The sequence below is a fragment of the Carassius gibelio genome, chromosome A9 (genome assembly GCF_023724105.1).
Source record: "Carassius gibelio isolate Cgi1373 ecotype wild population from Czech Republic chromosome A9, carGib1.2-hapl.c, whole genome shotgun sequence".
NCBI classification, from domain to species: Eukaryota; Metazoa; Chordata; class Actinopteri; order Cypriniformes; family Cyprinidae; genus Carassius; species Carassius gibelio.
Genome location: NC_068379.1, coordinates 4,478,604 through 4,497,777, shown reverse-complemented (window position 1 = coordinate 4,497,777; position 19,174 = coordinate 4,478,604). Strand labels below are relative to the sequence as shown.

At 36.2% G+C, this 19,174-nt stretch overlaps 2 protein-coding genes across 2 annotated transcripts; both read right to left on the bottom strand.

Annotated features, from left to right (window-relative positions):
- Positions 1–4,281: 4,281 nt before the first annotated feature.
- LOC128019483 (uncharacterized) lies at positions 4,282–7,005 on the bottom strand. Its single transcript, XM_052605484.1, has 6 exons — positions 6,810–7,005; positions 5,993–6,301; positions 5,739–5,853; positions 5,213–5,249; positions 5,016–5,060; positions 4,282–4,731 (listed from the first exon to the last, which is right to left on the bottom strand). The coding sequence occupies exons 1-6, from the start codon at positions 6,877–6,879 to the stop codon at positions 4,705–4,707; spliced, it is 603 nt and encodes a 200-aa protein (XP_052461444.1). The 5' UTR covers positions 6,880–7,005; the 3' UTR covers positions 4,282–4,704.
- Positions 7,006–8,530: 1,525 nt separating this feature from the next.
- On the bottom strand, positions 8,531–10,693 carry LOC128019481 (uncharacterized). The gene is made up of 3 exons (XM_052605481.1): positions 9,283–10,693; positions 8,916–9,198; positions 8,531–8,822 (listed from the first exon to the last, which is right to left on the bottom strand). Exons 1-3 carry the CDS (start codon positions 9,372–9,374, stop codon positions 8,565–8,567), a joined length of 633 nt encoding a protein of 210 aa, XP_052461441.1. The 5' UTR covers positions 9,375–10,693; the 3' UTR covers positions 8,531–8,564.
- Between the last annotated feature and the right edge of the window lie 8,481 nt (positions 10,694–19,174).

The window sequence follows — 19,174 nt, the reverse complement described above, 5'->3', positions numbered from 1 at the left end:
TTTCGGGAGCCAGACCAGGAGAAGCTAAATTGTATGTGTCCAGAGTGAGCACTGGATGCATACGTCCACAAAGCTGCCCTGTGGAGAAAATCCGACCAATTGCTTGTTTGCTATGGTCCTCCTAAAAACGGTTCTCCTGCCACCAAGCAGACCCTAAGTCGTTGGATAGTCGAGGCTATCAACATCTCCTATGAGTCCTCTGGTCATCCCCTCAGGGTATGGCGGCCTCCAAGACCTTCTCAGCAGGTGTGTCCCTCTTGGACATCTGCAATGCTGCGGGGTGGTCCACACCCTCACATTTGTCAGATTTTATGACCTTGACATGCAAGCCACTCCAGGCTCTTCTGTTCTCTCGCCTTAGCTGTGCTCTTCGGATACACACTAGGCAGGGATTTGGAAGTCTGGCGGAGTGGGCACATCGTTCCCCAAAGCGCTCAACGCAACACGAGTTCCTGAAAAGGAACGTCTCAAGGTTACGAATGTAACCCTGGTTCCTTGAAGGAACGAGACGCTGCGTCGCAGAGCCATACTCCCGGCACCCCTGCCGGTGCTTGCTTCCCTTCTCGAAGCTGAAGCCAGCTGCACGGCACGTACTTTTATAGCTTCCTGGTCGCTACGTCACCCCGCCCGTGACGTCACGCCCTTCCGTTGGACAGATTGCACACAATATTCCGAGTCGGTCTCGTCAGGGACGTTACCCAAAGTGCTCGACGCAGCATCTCGTTCCTTCAAGGAACCAGGGTTACATTCGTAACCTTGAGACGTTATTGTTGATGTCCCTCTTATTGCTGCTAGGTAACTGCTGTAGTTTCCTGCATCAGACACTTGTATCTGATGTATTGTTAATTATCTTGGAGCTGCTGGGTTGATATGAATCCTGTCTGAGCTGAAGTTTCTCATTGTTCTGTTACTTTCAGAATCCTGCCTAAAAATAACGAAGCTATTCATTGTCCATGTGAAATCATCATCAAATTGGGTTTGAATGTTAAGTTATATACAGCAGATGAGTTTACTGCTAGAGTAAAGTGATGACTAAATGATCTGGAATAGCTGATACAAATCCTGATTTCACACTGTCAGAGATAAAAGATACAAATCCTGATTTCACCCCTATCCATGTTTCAAATAGTCTACTGTAAAATGAATAAATTGAATGGTGTACTTTACCAGGATCTCAGAATAAATGTGAAGGGATTTATTTGCAACCTTTTTATTGTAGTAATTACACACAGCTTACACACAGTTTTTTTAACTATGGTTCCAATTCTCAAAACTCAAAAAAAAAAAAAAAACACAAACCGCACACACAAACACACAGACACACAGACACACACACGCACACACACATACACATTTTTGGTTGTTTTTGTGAAAAGTGGGGACATCCCATAGGCGTAATGGTTTTTATACTGTACAAACTGTATATTCTATGGCCCTACAGCAACCCTACACCTAACCCTAACCCTCAAAGGAAACTCATTCTGTATGATTTATAAGTGTTTTGATAAATGGGGAACATGGGTTATGTCCTCACAACTCACCCTCTCCTTGTAACCCATGTCATTATACAGAGTTGTGTCCTGATACAGTATGTCACAAAAACAAGAGCACACACACACAGTATATAATCAGATATGGTACATAGGCTGTACTGTATATGCAATGTAAACAGAAATGGAAGGGGTTAAAAATATTTTGTTTATATTTTGATTTCTAAGTGGATAAATGTGTTTTCACACATGATCACTGGCTGTAGGTCATCAGTTAATGAGTGTGGCATTTAAATGGCAGTGTTTCCCAAATGAAACCATAGAGCTGCTAGTTTTGAAAGACGTTTGTAATCTAGACAGTTGTGTTTTTTGAATTTCAAAATGTTTGTTTTAAAGAGTTTAAAGCATGAATTGTGGTTACATTTTTCTAAAATATTAGGTATATATTTCAATGGTTTCACTGCATGGGCCTCAAGTACCACTTTTAGCGTCTTTAGCCGTGTATTAAGAGAGTATTAAACAAGGAACTCATGATGCTAAACACGTTATATGGTGAAGATTCACTAAGAGTCACAGGAAAAGATGAACAGGAAACAAGTAGCCACCGAGAGCTGATAACAGAAACAGCATTCACACGATTCAACATGCTACAGTCAAACATATAAAGCACATGAAGCACATTTACAAAATACATCAAACTCTGTCTCCTGAATCCCTGTAAATGGTGGCCAAAAAACTGATATGTTAAACACAATATTTTAATTTACTGAGCTTACACAAAACATGTTGGAAATACATGAACATTGACTGAGAGGTGATACATTTCCAATTCTCAACTATCTAATTAGCCTCTGTTTTATTATAAATTATTACATTTGTGCACCAAAATAAACCTCATCACAGATCACAAGTCATTATGTTTGAGGTTTGTTGCGCCATATTTAACGTTTTTTTATTTTTATTTTAGATTAAAAAAAGTTTTATATTTTATCATACAAAATGACTGTGTTTCTTAGAGAACTTACGATAGCATACATGTATATCATAAAATGCTGACATCACAAATATAATAGATATTGCTGCAGCCTTGTGTCCAAATCACAGTCGTGTTGTTATTCAAAACAGTGACACTCCTATGATAATATATGATAACTTACAATACTTGGTTGTGAAATTATTATTATTATTATTATTATTATTATTATTATTATTATTATTGTGCACAGCTGTGTTGTAACACCAACATCATAAGAAACTGATGAAACTGATGCCACTGACCTACAACTTGCAAGTATATGGTGTATATGGTATATGGTGTAGGAATTATCAGAATTTAAACCATATTTAACATATTTAAAATGAAATAGATTTTTAGTGTGTATTCATGTACAAGGTGAAATGCTGTGTGTTAAATGTTTCTTTATTTATTTAATTCTCCCCCTTGTGGTCTGTTTCCTGCAGAGTTTAGCTCCATCCCTAATCAAACACATCTGAACAAGATGAACTTCAGGAACTTCAGAAAGTTACAGGCAGGTGAGTTTGATCAAGGTTGGAGGTAAAGTCTGAATGAAAGTGGACCTCAGGGCCAGAGTTGAGAACCCCAGTAATAAAGTCTCTCATTCATCTTTCCTGTCGGTATTGTTGTATTACTGAATCAGCTCAGTGTTCGTTATGGCGCCACCTTGTGTTTTCCTGCAGTATAAGAACTCAAGGGCTTCTGAAGTCAGCAATGTGTCAAATTATTTTTGTGTTCACGTTTGTTATAGTTCTTTGCAACAAACCACCTTTCAGTCACTCTGTTTGCCCTGATGGATCTTTGCTGTATTCTTTTCAAAACAACATTCAACATTCTACATAAATAATCTAGTAGTTAGTTAGGTATTATTACTAAAAATCTTCTGTTTGAAAATTAAGCTTATTTGCTAGACAATTTAAATCAAATAAACAAAAATCATTTTAGAAGCAAATACACATTCACATACAGGTCCTCTAAGACTGAACATATTATTTTTGTGATGGTCTCCTTCTCTAACCCATAAAAATCTCTCCTTTTTATAGATTTGTTTGGGTGTTGCTAAATTACTTATAATGTTTCTCACTACTTGCAGTTTTTACATTACTGTAAATGTTATGGGTATCAATATTAGACCTGAGTTATCTTTTTGTTTGTTTGTTTGAATTTCTGTTTTTGAGTTGGAGAGTTTTTTTTTTTTTTTTTTTTTTTTTTAAGTAATTTATTTCAATTACTGTGCCATTTTGGGAGCAATGAAACACTGGAGGAAACATAAACCACACTAATTACTGTTTATGAGTTCCTATGTTTGTGTTTTACTTGAAGTAATTATGCAAACGTACTTAGCTGAGTAACTAAAGTTGAATCAAAAGTAAAAACTAATTAAAAAAAAAAAAATATGTTGTTATATACCACAGCAGTCATCTTTCACTAGGAGTATAAACAGGAAGCTCGTCAGTTATCTAATCATAATTCATTACTAATAGCACTTCTCACATCAACCACAAAGGAGAAGTGTTGCATCTCTGTGAGACCTTTTCACTTTCTCAATCTCACAAACATGAGCTTCTGCATGAAGATGTAAGCATATATTAGTTTATTCATTTGTCACCTAGTTAATGAGTTGTAGACATTATTATGGCAATATATTTCAGCTTAATATTACCTTTGTTGCTATTGATGTTCATATGCTTTATTAAAACTTATCATATTGCATTTAAACTACAATGATGTGGTATGCAGTGAAGAACTGTATATATGAAGGTGATTTTGAAGGTTTCTTTATTAATCTTTACATTTGTGTCTACATAAATGATGTAAATTATTTGAAAGGTCAAGTCAAAGGGATAACAGAAAGATTTGTACACAGACTCAAGATTAAAGGACGAAGCGTCTGAGTGTTTGATAAAAGTGTGTTCCTCTGCTATATGAAACTGATCAGATTTTAAAACACTAGCCTTCATACATTTGATGACTTTGTAGATAATTAAAGGGAAAACACAACAAACAACTGGAGGATACACAATTAGTTCAGTTATAAAGTTATAAAATCAGTTTAAAATATCAATCGTGTTTAAAAATCCTCCGACTGGATGGATTCATGGCTTGAAGCTAAAAAAAAGTCTGTGACCATCATGGTCTCGTTCTCAAACATCTTTCTGTACTGAGATGCTCATCTGCTGTCCTCAGAAGAAAAGATGTTCATGAAACTGTATGAAGACTATAGACCTGAAGAAAACAAAGATAAAACAAGTGAAACACAAACAACAGACATTTCAGCTCTTGTTCAAATATGTGTTGTGCTGTTTATAAATGATCATGTATATTTATAGCTGTTATTTATATTTAAAAAAGTACAATCTCACATAGATGGAACAAAGGTTATTTTTACAGAGCAGTGGGTTGACTGCACAACATGTTTCCATCAAGAAGTGAGTCAGTGATGTTTGTTGGAGGCTAGTGACAGACATGATGTGGTAAACATGATGGAGGTGTGTGTTTAACTGACTTACACAGACTGTTACTGTGTGTTTGTCACAGTCAGAGATCATCTTCACCTGTATAGATCATACACAAGTAGATATATATATATATATATATATATATATATATATATATATATATATATATATATCTAGAAGTTGAACCTCTAAATCAAGAGCAGATTTAGGTGCTAAATAATAAGCTGTTCTGTGGTGAATATACTCACATCCTCTGAACCAGAGTTGATCTTCTGTCTCAGTTTCCTGTTAAAATGATTCAGAAATTGTTGAAGAACCGAATGCAGCTAATTTCATAAGAAAAGCAGTGTTTGATCACTGTTTATGGAGCATGTGTGGATGTATGTCAGATGTTAAAAAAAAATTTTATTATTGTTTTAAAATTTAAATTTTGTTTTGGACAAGAATTAAACAATGAAATCTGAAATGCATAAAAATATGGCAGAGGCTATTTAGACGTATAAAAAGCATGAAAATGGTAGATGTTATTTACACAAACTGTAACGAGAATGTGAAGAGCTGTTTGTGTTTAAGGTTAAATATCTGAGCAATAGTGGGCAGAGTTTATAAAAAAAAAAAGCTGGCTATTTGAACTCATGTTTGAATAGACACTGCCTACAAATACACATCTGAAAAGTAGCAGATCATTTAAAAAAGTAGAAGAAATAAAAACAATGTGGAGCTGAAACCATGTCAGTGTTTCTGAGGGTAAGAAAAGTTAAAAATGTCTCTCACCTGTAAATGCAGATGCTGCTTGTGATAATTAAACAGATCATAATGACTCCAGAAAATGAAAAGATGATGATGTACAGCGGCATTTGTTTGAGTGATTCTGGTCTGATCTCGATTTCTGACAGACACACAAGAGTCAAACTCTCATGATATCAGTCAAACAGCACTAATCACTAGTTACTAGTGAAAAACTTAAATATACTTGCTAAACCAAACTCTTTTACAAGAATGTCCAAGAAATAAAATCAAGTAATAACCTGTTATTGTTAATGTCCATCTTATTGCTGCTGGGTAACAGCTGTAGTTTCCTGCATCAGACGCTTGTATTTGTTGTATTGTTAACTCTCTTGGAGCTGCTGGGTCGATGTGAATCCTGTTTGAGTTGAAGTTTCTCATTGTTCTGTTACTTTCAGAATCCTGCATAAAAATAACTGAGTTGTTCATTTTCCATGTGAAATCATCATCTAATGTGGTTTTGTTGCAGTGAAGTGTAACTGTTCCCCCCGCAAACACTGTTTTGTTGATGTGCTGCCGAATCTTTTGTTCTTGATTGGATTTGGAATAATCTGAAGAAAAGACAGAAAATCCCAGTTTTGCATTGGATGTAATGGATGGTAAAATTGTGAAAACGATTTCACTGTCATCAAGCAGCAGAAAACAGCAAACATGCAAAAGCTCATGAGACACAGTTAATTGTTCATGTAGTGTTAAATATTTTGAACAAAATTTTATATTCTTGTCTTTCATATTCTTTCATATATATAACCTGGCTATGTGTTCTGTACTAAACTAACTTGTCATGGCACTCGTATAGACTGTTGTTTTTCTCTTGTTAATCTGATTGTTTCTATTGTTCTCATTTGTAATTCACTTTGGATAAAAGTGTCTGCTAAATTATTAAATGTAAATGTAAAATGTAAAACATACGAATACAAACAAAAAACTTTTCAACATCTGCATTAAATTTTAAACAATTGAAACAATATTATTAGTAAACAAACGATCTAAATTTAAAGCCATATCAACTCGCAGGGACATCATATTTATCAAAAATCAAAAACAAGTCAATAGTACCTGCATGAGTCAGAAGAATAATAACAACACAGAGATGAAGACGAAGAATCCTGGTCTGAAAACTGGCCATAACACGACACTCAGTTTAATATCTGTGAAAGAGTGTAAACTGTTTTACTCTCAGCTCAGGGTCTTGAAGTCTTGCAGATGTGCTGTAGAAACTGAACTAGTAAAGGAAGAGATGAAGACAGAGGACGATCCACATATTTACATTTTTTGTAATGCTGCCTAATATATATATATATATATATATATATATATATATATATATATATATATATATATATATATATATATATATATATATATATTCTGAAGATATATATTATATACTATTCACTTACTATTCAAAGTGTGAATTCCAACACAGGTAATTTAAATGCAATATATAAAGGATGGAAGTAATGTATTCAAATATAGTTTTGTGCTTATGTCTGCAGTGACCAGTGAAACCACAGAGCACATTTCCCACAGCAGAACTATTACATCCTGTCACTGCCTTCTGTGTTTACTTCTTATTTTTTCTTAGCTTTTACTAACACAGCAGTTTTTACCCCAACACACACACACACACACACACACACACATTTTTAATGGCCTGGCTTGTTCTCCTTTTTATTTCTCTTGAAACTGAGTATTGCTCTGGTCTGTTATAATCTCTGGTATGAACATGAATTGTAGTTGGCTCATTACTTGTGATATTCCTCATTGGTAAGTCGCTTTAAGAGCATCTTACAGAACATAAATATTTATCTCATGTCTATGTTATGCTCATGAGTTTAATACATACTGTAGTAACTAACAATCGTTTCATGTTTATTGCTGTATTTCTGATGTACACCTTTACAACCCATCAAATTACATTTGCCTTCCATATGTGCAACATTAACTGTACGAAGTGTCACTTTTAAATTCCTGATCTCTATAATCGTCATCCAGATCAAGTATATCTGTGATTTAATTTACTATTAAACTTTTATTATGTGAAGATTTTATTTGCACATACTCTAGTCACAAACTCATATATGAAGCACAGGCCTCATCATCGTAGTTCTCTTGCAAAAGTGAACACAGCTAGATTAACTCTTCACACCTTCGTAAAAATGGTGTTTTCGAATCAAACATTAAAAACAAGCCATCATCTACTAAGCACACAATGTGCCAACTATACTCTGATAGTATGAATACAAAACACATCTGGCTTTTGCTTTCTCTGTGTACAGATGTCAATTTGAGGTCATACTTTTGTCAGTGTCATGTAAACATACAAGGATCCAAGCTTCAAGTATTGGTGTTTATTCACACTCATCAAAACCAAGATGAAGTCAGAACACAAAATAGTAATTTCACGCAAAAAAAGACAATCAGCCTACATCATGTTGTCTTTCTGGGTCCGGCCACAAAATTTCGTCCACATCGCATGCAATATCCTCCAGTCCAAGGCACCGGGGAAAATATCGCCTTGAATGCCGTATCCAGGCTTGACATGATGCCTGGTCAGTATCTCCACATGCCTCCTCCATTGCCTGTAAAAGGGCTACCTGTTGATGAGGATGACGGTCGTACACTTTCCAGTGCCAGGCAGAGAAGAACTCCTCGATTGGATTTAAAAATGGAGAGTATGGAGGGAGGTTGAGTGCCATGAAGGATGGGTGGTCTGTAAACCAGTTGCAGACCAAAGAAGCCCTATGGAAACTAACATTGTCCCATATGATGACATATCGGGTATGCTCTGGTCTCTGAACAGTGAGCATGTCATGTAAGGTGTCCAGGAATGCAATAATGTGTGCAGTGTTGTATGGGCCTATGGTTGGCATGATGGTGAACAACACCATTTTGGCTTATAGCTGCAAACATGGTTATGTTACCACCACGTTGTCCTGGGACATTGATGATGGCACGGTGTCCAGTAATGTTCCTGCCACATCTCCTGGTTTTACTGAGGTTAAAACCGGCCTCATCTACAAAAAGTAGCTCTTGTCCCATGGCATCTGCTTCTAGTTCCATCCCTCTCTGGACAAGACAAAACAAATGCAACACATCAGGCCCATGCACAGCACTACAGTATGCACTTCCAAATTCAGAACCAATGACAATATAGCTTACCTGCACATAGTCATAACGCAGTTGCTTTACACGTTCTGTGTTTCTCTCGAAAGGAACTCTGTGAATTTGCTTCATTCTTATTCTGTGGCGCGCAAGTACACGACTTAGTGCAGAAATCCTTACACTGTGTATATTTTGAAAGATGGTGTCATTATCAATTATGCGCTGCTGTATTTCGCGCAGTCTTATTGCATTATTGGCAATCACCATGTTCACTATATGGGTCTCTTGCTCTGGAGTGAACATTCTTCCTCTGCCCCCAACATCTGGACGTCTAGCAATTCTGTAAAGTAACAATTCAGTATTTTTGCATGTATGGTACTGTTGTGTTTCTCATTAGAGTATGGCAGTGCTACAAAGTACTTACCGATTAGTATTTCGAAATGTCCTAATGATGCTTGCCACAGTGTAGCGGCTCAAATAAGGCTGAACCTGTTGGCCAGCTTCCCTCAGGGTCATCCCATGGTTTATGACACGGTCCACTATTGTAGCTCTGATGTCATCAGTTATTCTATTTCTTACTCTTCTTACACTTCCTCTTTCCCGTCATCGTCCTCTTCTTGCTCCTCCTTGTCCTCTAACTTCCTCTAACCCTCTCGCTTGTTCACCTCCACGTCCTCTCACTCGGCCCCCTCGGCCTCCTCTGATTCTCACTCTTCTCACTCTTACTGCTCCTTCCATTGTACTCCACACAGACAGCTTACCTGTGGCTTATTTATAGTGCTTAGGCTGATTGCAAAGTGAACTAATTATCTTAAACAGTTTTTACATGTGAAAATGTGCCAGACAGTTGGCAAAATAGTGTTAATGATAGCCATACATGTGTATAATTTTGCTAGGAGTGTGTTGGAAATTTGGTAATTGAGTGTAAGCAGTGAGTTGTGTTTAAAGTTCTGAAAAAAGAGTGTTGTGCAGTGAATTGTGCCTACAGTTTTGCAAAGTGTGTGTTACAAAATTGCAAACTGAGTGCAAAGCAGTGTTTGTGCTTTTAGTTTTGCAAACTCAGAGAGTGGTTTTGCTATACGTATTAATAGTTTTAGAAATTGTGCTACAAGAATCACGATTATCGCTTAAGCATTCAGAAAAAACTGTAAGTGTAAATAATTTTGCAAAACTAAAAGCTCTGTTTAGTCTGTTTAATTACAACGTTTCAACTTTTGTTTTCTCTGTTGTCAGAATTTATGATGGATCTTCTCTGTGTGTTTCCCTGCTATTTAACAAATGTTCAGATTTCTTTTTTTCAGTGTTTTAGAAAGTTTACTTTCTTCTCTAAATGAGGAACATGTTTTTTCAACCCTTGTGTCTGAAATCTTGCAGTCTATAAAATTATAACATTTAAAGAGCCACACAGATGGGAAATAAAAAATTACTCGTATTACAGTGTACGATGTAGCTATCCATCAGTGTAAACAATGTGGAAAGTAATTAAACCAAAAAGTACACGATTTATAAAGTTATTGGCTTCTAAAGTAAGGAGTCGACTCTGAATCGCTGAAACGAGTCGTTATAGATTTCAAATCTTTTGCCCATCTCTATGTACGTCACTAGGAACACTTTGCATAATAATCTCCGCCCCCCCCCTTTATAACTTTATTTAGACCAACAAGCATCTCCGAATCACAACGCCAAGTATGATTATGAAGTTATGTGTTTGTTTTCTCCCGAACGTCTTATCAGTATGTGTGCTGTCTGCAGCCTGTCCGCGGTGATCTTCATTTACAAAAACGTCATTAAAATGAAGTGTAACAAGTGCTGCTAACAGATATTCTGTGATAAAGTAATCCATATGAAAACAACGTGATGTCCAATCTTCCACGTCTCCCTTCATTATATCTAATGTGAGCACGCCCCGCGCTGAACGCGCTATTCAGATTCAAACTGAAGCGCGCGGCTTGAATACACACACACAGAAGAAAAAGCAGCGAGACTGTTCAAGTTTTTTATTTTACTGTTTGCTTCGCGATCAGAGGAATAAGACATAATTCACCCCAAACAGATGCTAACGCATTGTTTACCATGAAGTTGTGTGCGGAACAACCAATCAAAACTGACTATGTTAGTTGACCAATCAGAACACAGTATGCTACCGAAAGGTGGGGTTTAAGGAAACTGAATCTTTTGAACAGTTTGAGTTAATTTTAAAATGATATTTTGACAAAATGACAATGTTTTTTAACCTTGGATGGATTTAAACCTATTGTACAGGACTTATAAACAGTGATAGGAAGCTTAGAATTTTCATCTTACTGGCTCTTTAACTCATTTTAAATTATGCAGCAGTTATTTTTTTACTATAGGAAGAGTAAAGCAGGAAGCATGACACTGTGGCCGGAATAACTAACCACACACAGCTCAATGTTTCTCAAGGCCAAGAGCACTTCACACTCATTGTAAATTAATAAGAATAGTTCTCAATCTGAAATCTGTTCAAGCTTTAATCCAATCTACAAATTAGATCATGAAATAATTTTAACTCAGATTAATGTTTCACGTCCACATTTATTTGGCAAGTGTTTGTGTAATGTGTCCACATTAGTACAGTTATGGGTTATTTTGAAATAATGACCTGCTGACTGTACATACATATTTTCATATTGCGAAAAACACCATTTTTTTTTTCTTTTTTTTAAGATTTCACTGACTCATGAGGTGAAGGAAAAATAAAGATCTTCATCCAGTTGTCCAACACAATGACAGATGTCCATGTATCAAGGACATATTCTCTGAAGTTATTGTTGATATAGTTGATGTTGAGGGTTTGAAATCTGTTGACTCAAATCTGAAGACTGGCTCTAACTTTTGACAACTATCTGTAGTGTCAACCAGTAAATCTACAGATCGTAAACTGAGGCAAAACAATTGGGTAAAACTGTATTCTAGCCATTGATAGATGCTTTAGAAATATTTTACATTGTTTGTTCATGTTAACTAATATAGGTCAATAATGTTCACAAATGTAACCTTCTTTTTAAAGTATGACCATTAGTTCTTTGCAATAGACCACCTTCCATTCACTATTTTTACACTTTCAGATATTTTCCTTATTGTTTTCACCTGTCAACATACTGATTATTTGATATTGATTAATGATTTAGCATCTAGCTAGGTATGTTACATTTTAAAAGTGTTAAAACTATTACTCTTTCTGAAAATGTGTATATAAAGATCCTCCGTGAAATATTCTTGGGGCAGTTTCATTCTCTAAGCCACAGAAATGACTGACAGACATCTTCCTGTATGAGATGATGGTCTGATGAGTGTCAGACACACGCTGCTGTCTTGAGAAGAAAAGATGCTCATGAAACTGATGAAGACTGTAGACCTGAAGAAAACAAAGATAAAACAAGTGAAACACAGCTTTTCAAAACTCATTTGAGCAATTTATAAATGATCGTGTATATTTATAGCTGTTAATGTATAAAAATGACATATATTTTAATTATATGGAACAAAAGTGATTTTTACAGAGCAGTAGTTTGATTGCACAACATGTTTCCATCAAGAAGTGAGTCAGTGATGTTTGTTGGAGGCCAGTGACAGACATGATGTGGTAAACATGATGGAGGTGTGTGTTTAACTGACTTACACAGACTGTTACTGTGTGTTTGTCACAGTCAGAGATCATCTTCACCTGTATAGATCATGCAGAGTTGTAGAATTTAGATTAAAATGTATAACAATGTACGAATTCAATAACAGATCCCATGTAAGCTGAATAATAACCTGTTTTGTGGTAAATAAACTTTCAGCCTCCGGGTCTGTTTCACAGAGATCAGAGTTTTTCTTCATCTGCCTCAGTTTACTGTTGTTGTGTACAGTGTTGAAGCATTGGGAGAACAACAGAATGCAGCTCAGTTCATTATGGACAGCAAATATCATAATATATAACAATAATAAAATGATGAACAACAGAGGGCATCAATTTATATATATATATATATATATATATATATATATATATATATATATATATATATATATATATATATATATATATATATATATTTCCTTAGATTAACCTGTTAACTGTCACCCCGTCCCAAATCCAGAACGCCTACGTTGGCTATACTAGATTTCAAATCTAATCTAATCTTGACAAACTATATATCGTTGGAAAGGTCTAAGACTCCCAAATATATATTTTACCAATATTTTTTGTAAAAAATTATGTAGGAAATGTAATAGATGAATTTATGACAAGAGTGCACCCTCATAAATCTACATTACAAAAGGAGCTTTGACCTTTGTTTAAAAAAGACTTCCTCGTTGCCTTTTTCTCTATCACATTTTAGAAATCATCAGAAGTTATATATCACTTGAAAACATAAAATCTCAAAATTCATCCTTTAAAACCCATTTTAAAATCAGACATTGCATTACCATGTAAATGATACATCAAAATCATGTTACAAAATGTTTTCAGTCATGAATTATAAAAATTTAGGTTTGTATCATGCACATTAAAGTCTATCTTCAAAAACGTGAGTGACAATTAAATCTGCAGTCGGTAACTTTTTACGCTCTAGCGGTTAATAAACAGAACTGCTTGCGTCTTGTGGAAGAACATCGTAGCCGGATCTACTTCTCTCTGTTTATGTCTATGAAGAATCACAAAGGTACTGGGTTACTCTGCCGCGGTACCCCAGAAGCAATCTAAAATAGTCCCAATATAAACACTTATTATAGGTGTACCCTAATGATTCAGGACAAACCAAAAACACGGTTTGGAAAATGGATTCATGGTGTACTCGCTTATTATATAAATTTTTCTACATTTTGAACACAAACAAAGTTACGGACCGCAGCTCTGATTGGTTGTTTTTTACCGGGAGCGATTGAATTTCTGCAAATGGCAATAGGACACTGGGAGGAGCTTGATTTTTTTCCACAGATTATCTGTCTCATATTCTACTGTCAGGACATAAAGACAGGTTTAATAAATATGTAAAAAAAAAAAATATTTTTTTACAAAAGTTACCTACTGCAGCTTTAAGGGGTTAAGATAAAAATGTTATTCTTATTTTTATCAAGGATTTTCATATTTCAAGATCAAAAGTCTGGTATAAGGAAAATATTCACTTTAACAAATTCTGTTGACTGTACGTAATGTTGAACTGACATGTACTAACTGTTATTAGAGTATTAGTAGAGTATTAGTAGACTGCTAGGGTTAGGGTTAGTAGAATAAGTTGACATGTACATGTGAAGTAACATGAAGAATATCTGTTGGGAGACATCATAATAAAGAGTTAACAGATATTAAGCAGACAGTCTAATGAGAGTTAACATACTGGTGCAACGTTACTTATCGTCAACAGAATGTTCAAAGGGGATCATCAAAATACAGTGTTACCGGAAAAGGTGTTAAAACATATGCAGAAAAGGATTTTGAAAAGTAGTGGAAATAAATTATGATGGCATTATAAAACGTGTTCAATAAAAACACATTTCACCATAAAAAGATATACAGTGTTGTAACAGATATGCAGGTCAGCGATTCATGGGTTAAATTCTGTTTTATAAATTCAGACTGTTGGTACTAAATGCCAGCCTGGCTGGACTTAAATTACTTTACGATACCCATGCGAGCCTCAAAGGATACCTGAAACCCCCCCCCCCAAATTCCTCCAACACACTGGAGACAAAGGAAACCTTTTTGTATAAGTTCCTTACTTTCATTTTATTATTAATATGTATTTTAATTATGTTTTTGGATTGCATAAAATGGTTAATCCTTGTTATGTGAAGAGTATAAGTTGCAAGCTCATACTTTAGGAAATGTCTCTCCTCACTTTAACTTTCTCAAAAGGAAATGTTCTGCAACCCCCACACTCCTTGGTAGCTCGTAAAATTTTACGACCACACAGGACAGGAGAGAAGCCAAGTCACTGGCTTCTTTTGAACAATGCATTCTATGGAATGTATTCATTAACTTTCTGTTTTCATGTTTTATAAATGTATTACGTATTCCCTTTTGGTACATTTAGATGTTTCCCAACATCTGCAGTGTTATCATGTGTTAAACAAATCTTTAAATGTGTAATTCGATCTAAAAATTAGATCTTTGGTCATATATATATTATGTCTAGTCTTGTTCTAATCGTCATGCTTTGACAGACCCATTTATCTAGAGCAAAGTAATGAAAAATGTATTTAATCTGGAATAATGAACTTGCTTTAATATTCCTGATGAAATCGGACAGGCCCTAAATCATCAGGGGGTTGTCTCAACCGAGACAAAGGAACTTTCCCTCCGCTTCAGATCGCGGACATTCATTGGATGCTCCCTCGAAAAATGGGCGTGAACTATTTCAAGCTATAAGAATTGACCAAACAAGGTCCACCTTCTCTTCTTGCGCTCTTCTTGCTCTTCTTCCCGTTCTCCGTTCTCGGACACGTCGCTCCGCGCGGCCTCGGGCCGCGCTCAGTTCTCCTCCCCCCTCAGCACACGGACTGAGGAGAGGAAAGCCATTTTCATGGCTCATTTGGAAACTTTCATTTTCGTTGTTTTGTTTTCTTTTCTTTACTAAGTTTATTCAACTATTCGCCTCTCCACACAATGAAGACGAATTCTGGAACATTGTTTGTTGAACCTTTCAAATACCGCGCGAAGATGAACGAACACCTCTTTGCAACAAAGGAACACGTGACTCCACGCTCACGCCAAGATCCAGCGCAGCTTGCACGCGCGTCACACGGCCTCCGGCCCACGCGCGCAGTTTTCAAAGGACCACGTGACATCACACGTGCGTCGCCGGTACCACGCTCACCCACTGGGCCATGCAAGTATCGTTTTCTATGGAGATTTAAATGCTGCTTTAAAGTGTTGCTATTATTTGATTCGTTGTTGGTTCCACTAAGGTTTACTGACTGATTTTCATACCTGAGCTCATTCTGTGATCTCTCTCGCTTTCTCCACTTCTCTCTCTCTCTCTCTCTCTCTCTCTCTTTTATTTGGATTCCGTTATGTCTTGTAAATGTTTATTGTCTGTATTTTCGTACGCATATTTACTCTGTGTGATTTGTAGTTTGATGTATTACTAGTTGAATTATTAAAAACCCATATATAAAATGATTGGCCTGGACTCCACCCCCCTCACATTACGAGTCACTGAAATGTTTTGGTCTTTAGCTACAAGCTCTAAATTTAGAAACTAAATTTATCATAAGGATAGGATAATATTTTCATGGCCAGAGAATACTTTTCCTTGAATTATAAGGCGTGATAACTTTATTGAAAATTGATAGGTCTACAGTGGTGTGCTGGACATACCACGGTTTGATCTGCAGTAATTTACAGTAAGAGATCACAATAATTGATATGAAGAATGTAATATTGACATATTAATGAGTAAATTACAGTGCCCTGTGATTAGTATTGGTATTGGCAATTGAGCTATTTTTCATAATCAATAAAATTAAATGTAACTGTCATCTGAGATATATATTAATCAAATTCTTGATTAATTATTCAAATTCCCTATATATCATTTGAGTTAATTACTATGTAAAACTAAATGTTGTTACATTTTGGTGGAGAATGCGGGCATTTCAAACTTCGTTTTGTGAGCAATCAATCTGTGTATATGGTTTTTAATAATTTCTGCACGTGCGCTATGAAATTATGTAACGTTACTGGTGAGATAAGTCGCAAGACGCGAACTCACTCAACTGACTGAGGCAAAAAGCTGGTCAGTAAGCACCTAGGTATTTATAGAAACTTAACAGTATAGTCACTGTTATTTTTAATGAAAGTAAACTGCAGTATAATGTTAAAAGTATCCTGTTAAGAAAGACCAAAATCTTTTTACAGTGAGAACATTTTAATATGAATAATTAAAAGATGAAGAAATCTTTTATTAGTTGCAACATGTAAATCTGAACATGAGCGATGTTCCTCTGATTCAGTAAAAAGGCCTTCTTATTAAATATCGTTATTGAATTCATGGTAAACCACATGATATTCAAAAAAAATAAACGATAAAAACTCCTGGTCTAGAATTGGCTTAGCTACCCGATTTTAAACCTAAAACATTTAAATCATAAGTGCTATTTTGATAAATGTCTATTGGAGTCAACAGTTGGAAAATTCCTGTTTTTATTACATTTGTGTTTCGGAAGTGAACGGATCCTTCCTTCAACCTATGTTAATATAGCACCTCAGAGATTAAAACTTTCTGTTTGTTACTTGTGATTTTTTTGATGCAGAAAATCAGCCTGACAAACGATCAGATAAATTCTAAGTTATATTGAAATTGTAATTCCTCTATCTAAACACTAGAGGGAACGTGTGGGTTAGAAATTTCAGGGTACACCCTGCTTTCTGATTCCAGCTTGCATGAGTGCAAAGCTGCCAACCTGTGGCCATTTCAGATAATGCACTCTGATTGCTAATTTATAATCCCCTGTGATGTATATTTGAATTGGATGTCTAAATTCTCGATAATTATTTGCATTTACAGCTTTGCTCGTGCGAATATTATTACAGGGAAACAAAAGAATGTTCTCTGCCTTTGACTGTTTACATTTACTTTGAGTTTGGTTCAAACATGATTTGAATTAAAATGTAATTGTTAATAGTGGAAATCTAGATGTGTCAGGTCAACCACTGATTGACCCACTTAGAAGGTAAGCCATCTAGTGGCAGTCTCCTGTTAAATCGACTAACAGACCTCTGTCTTTTCCATTCTGTTTTGAAATTGCATGTCCACTTTTACCCTCTTTGATTAATCTCACACTGTTTGATTAATTTCATGATCATTAATGATAACTTACAAGCTATCAATGGTTATTATAGGATCTTATTCAGATTTTCCTTTTAATTCTTACATGCTTATTTTAAATTTTGATTTAAACCAGTTTTGAATTTTTAATTTGAATTAAGTTTTCTGCTCAGCAGGTTAAAGACAGAGAAGCAGCACTTTCCCCCCCTTGTGGTGAAAACCAGCTACTCCTTCTCCCTTGTTTCATTACTGTCTTTTAATTTGATGTTTATTATTTTGCTTCTCTCTTTTGACTTAGGTTATTTTGATAATTACCATTATTATCATAAATTCCTTTGTTTTGTTTTATCATGATTAGGTAAAGCTGTTACCTTTCCTCTCTACATATATAGTTACTCAATTGATGTTAAACAAACCAAACCTTAATTAACTTTAAGTTTCCTTTGTTCATCCTTTGTGTATTTGATTGTAGAACTCCCTTGGTGATTGGACAGTCATCTCAGGTTTCCAGTGAGCAAGGCTGCCCGACCGGTGTTACCGATACTGGCTGCGAGTGAAACTCGGTCCCTCTTGTCTCAAGAGACATCAGCAATTTTGGCACTCCAAAGGTTGTGCTAAAAGTCACAAGCCGTGCTGTCCTGCGACACGCCAGAGTAACGGAGGACCGGGGACACTGCGGTTCAGTGTTTGGGGAGCACCGGGGAGGTTGACCAAGCCACTGGTTCCCACCTGAATGACTTCAATTCAACCAGGTGAACCAAAAATGATAAAACCTATCCACTTATTATAAGGCACAGAATATTAGATATGCCCCCGGATATAAGTGTTCTGACCCTTTTGCTTCTTTAAGCCACACCATATTTCTAGGTTTCCTACCCAGATAGCCCACTCACCTGTTGGCCCTATCTTAAAACCTAGCAGTAGGCTCAGGCCTCCTTATTCCCACTAACACATTGTGTTTCTATTGTTTTCATCTCATTTCAAGTGTTGTGTTTCACTTTGATCTTTTTCTACCACCTGTTCTGTTGTGATTTGTTTCTTTCATTTCACATAGAGACAGTAACCTGGGAGCCACCAACGAAGTTAAATAGTAGAGCGACCACCAGCAGCCGGTGTCATCACACGACCCGCTAGGCTACTGCCTGTCAAATCTCCATTTCAGGTCCTTCGTTGACCCAAGTTAATTGGCTACTTAACTGTCTGACTGTTTGCATCAGTCAGCCCCACAATTCTCATAAACGGCACAGCCCGTATGAATATAGCTCGTTAAATGTAGAACGAACTTGCATTGGTCTTTTTGTGTGTGTGTGCTGTGCTTCTCTCACCGACAGAGAATCAGGATGTTCCAGGCATCCAGTCCAGCAGTCCACGGGGGCCACCTCTCGACATGGTTGAAAGCAGTGACGACCCCCTTCCTGCCCAAGGACGCCAGTAACCTGCAGCACCCAGAGCAACTAGACACCGAGCTAGATGAACTGATGGCACGCGATCCAAACCAAAGCGACTACTACAGAGAACTCGCCAGGATCTTCGGAA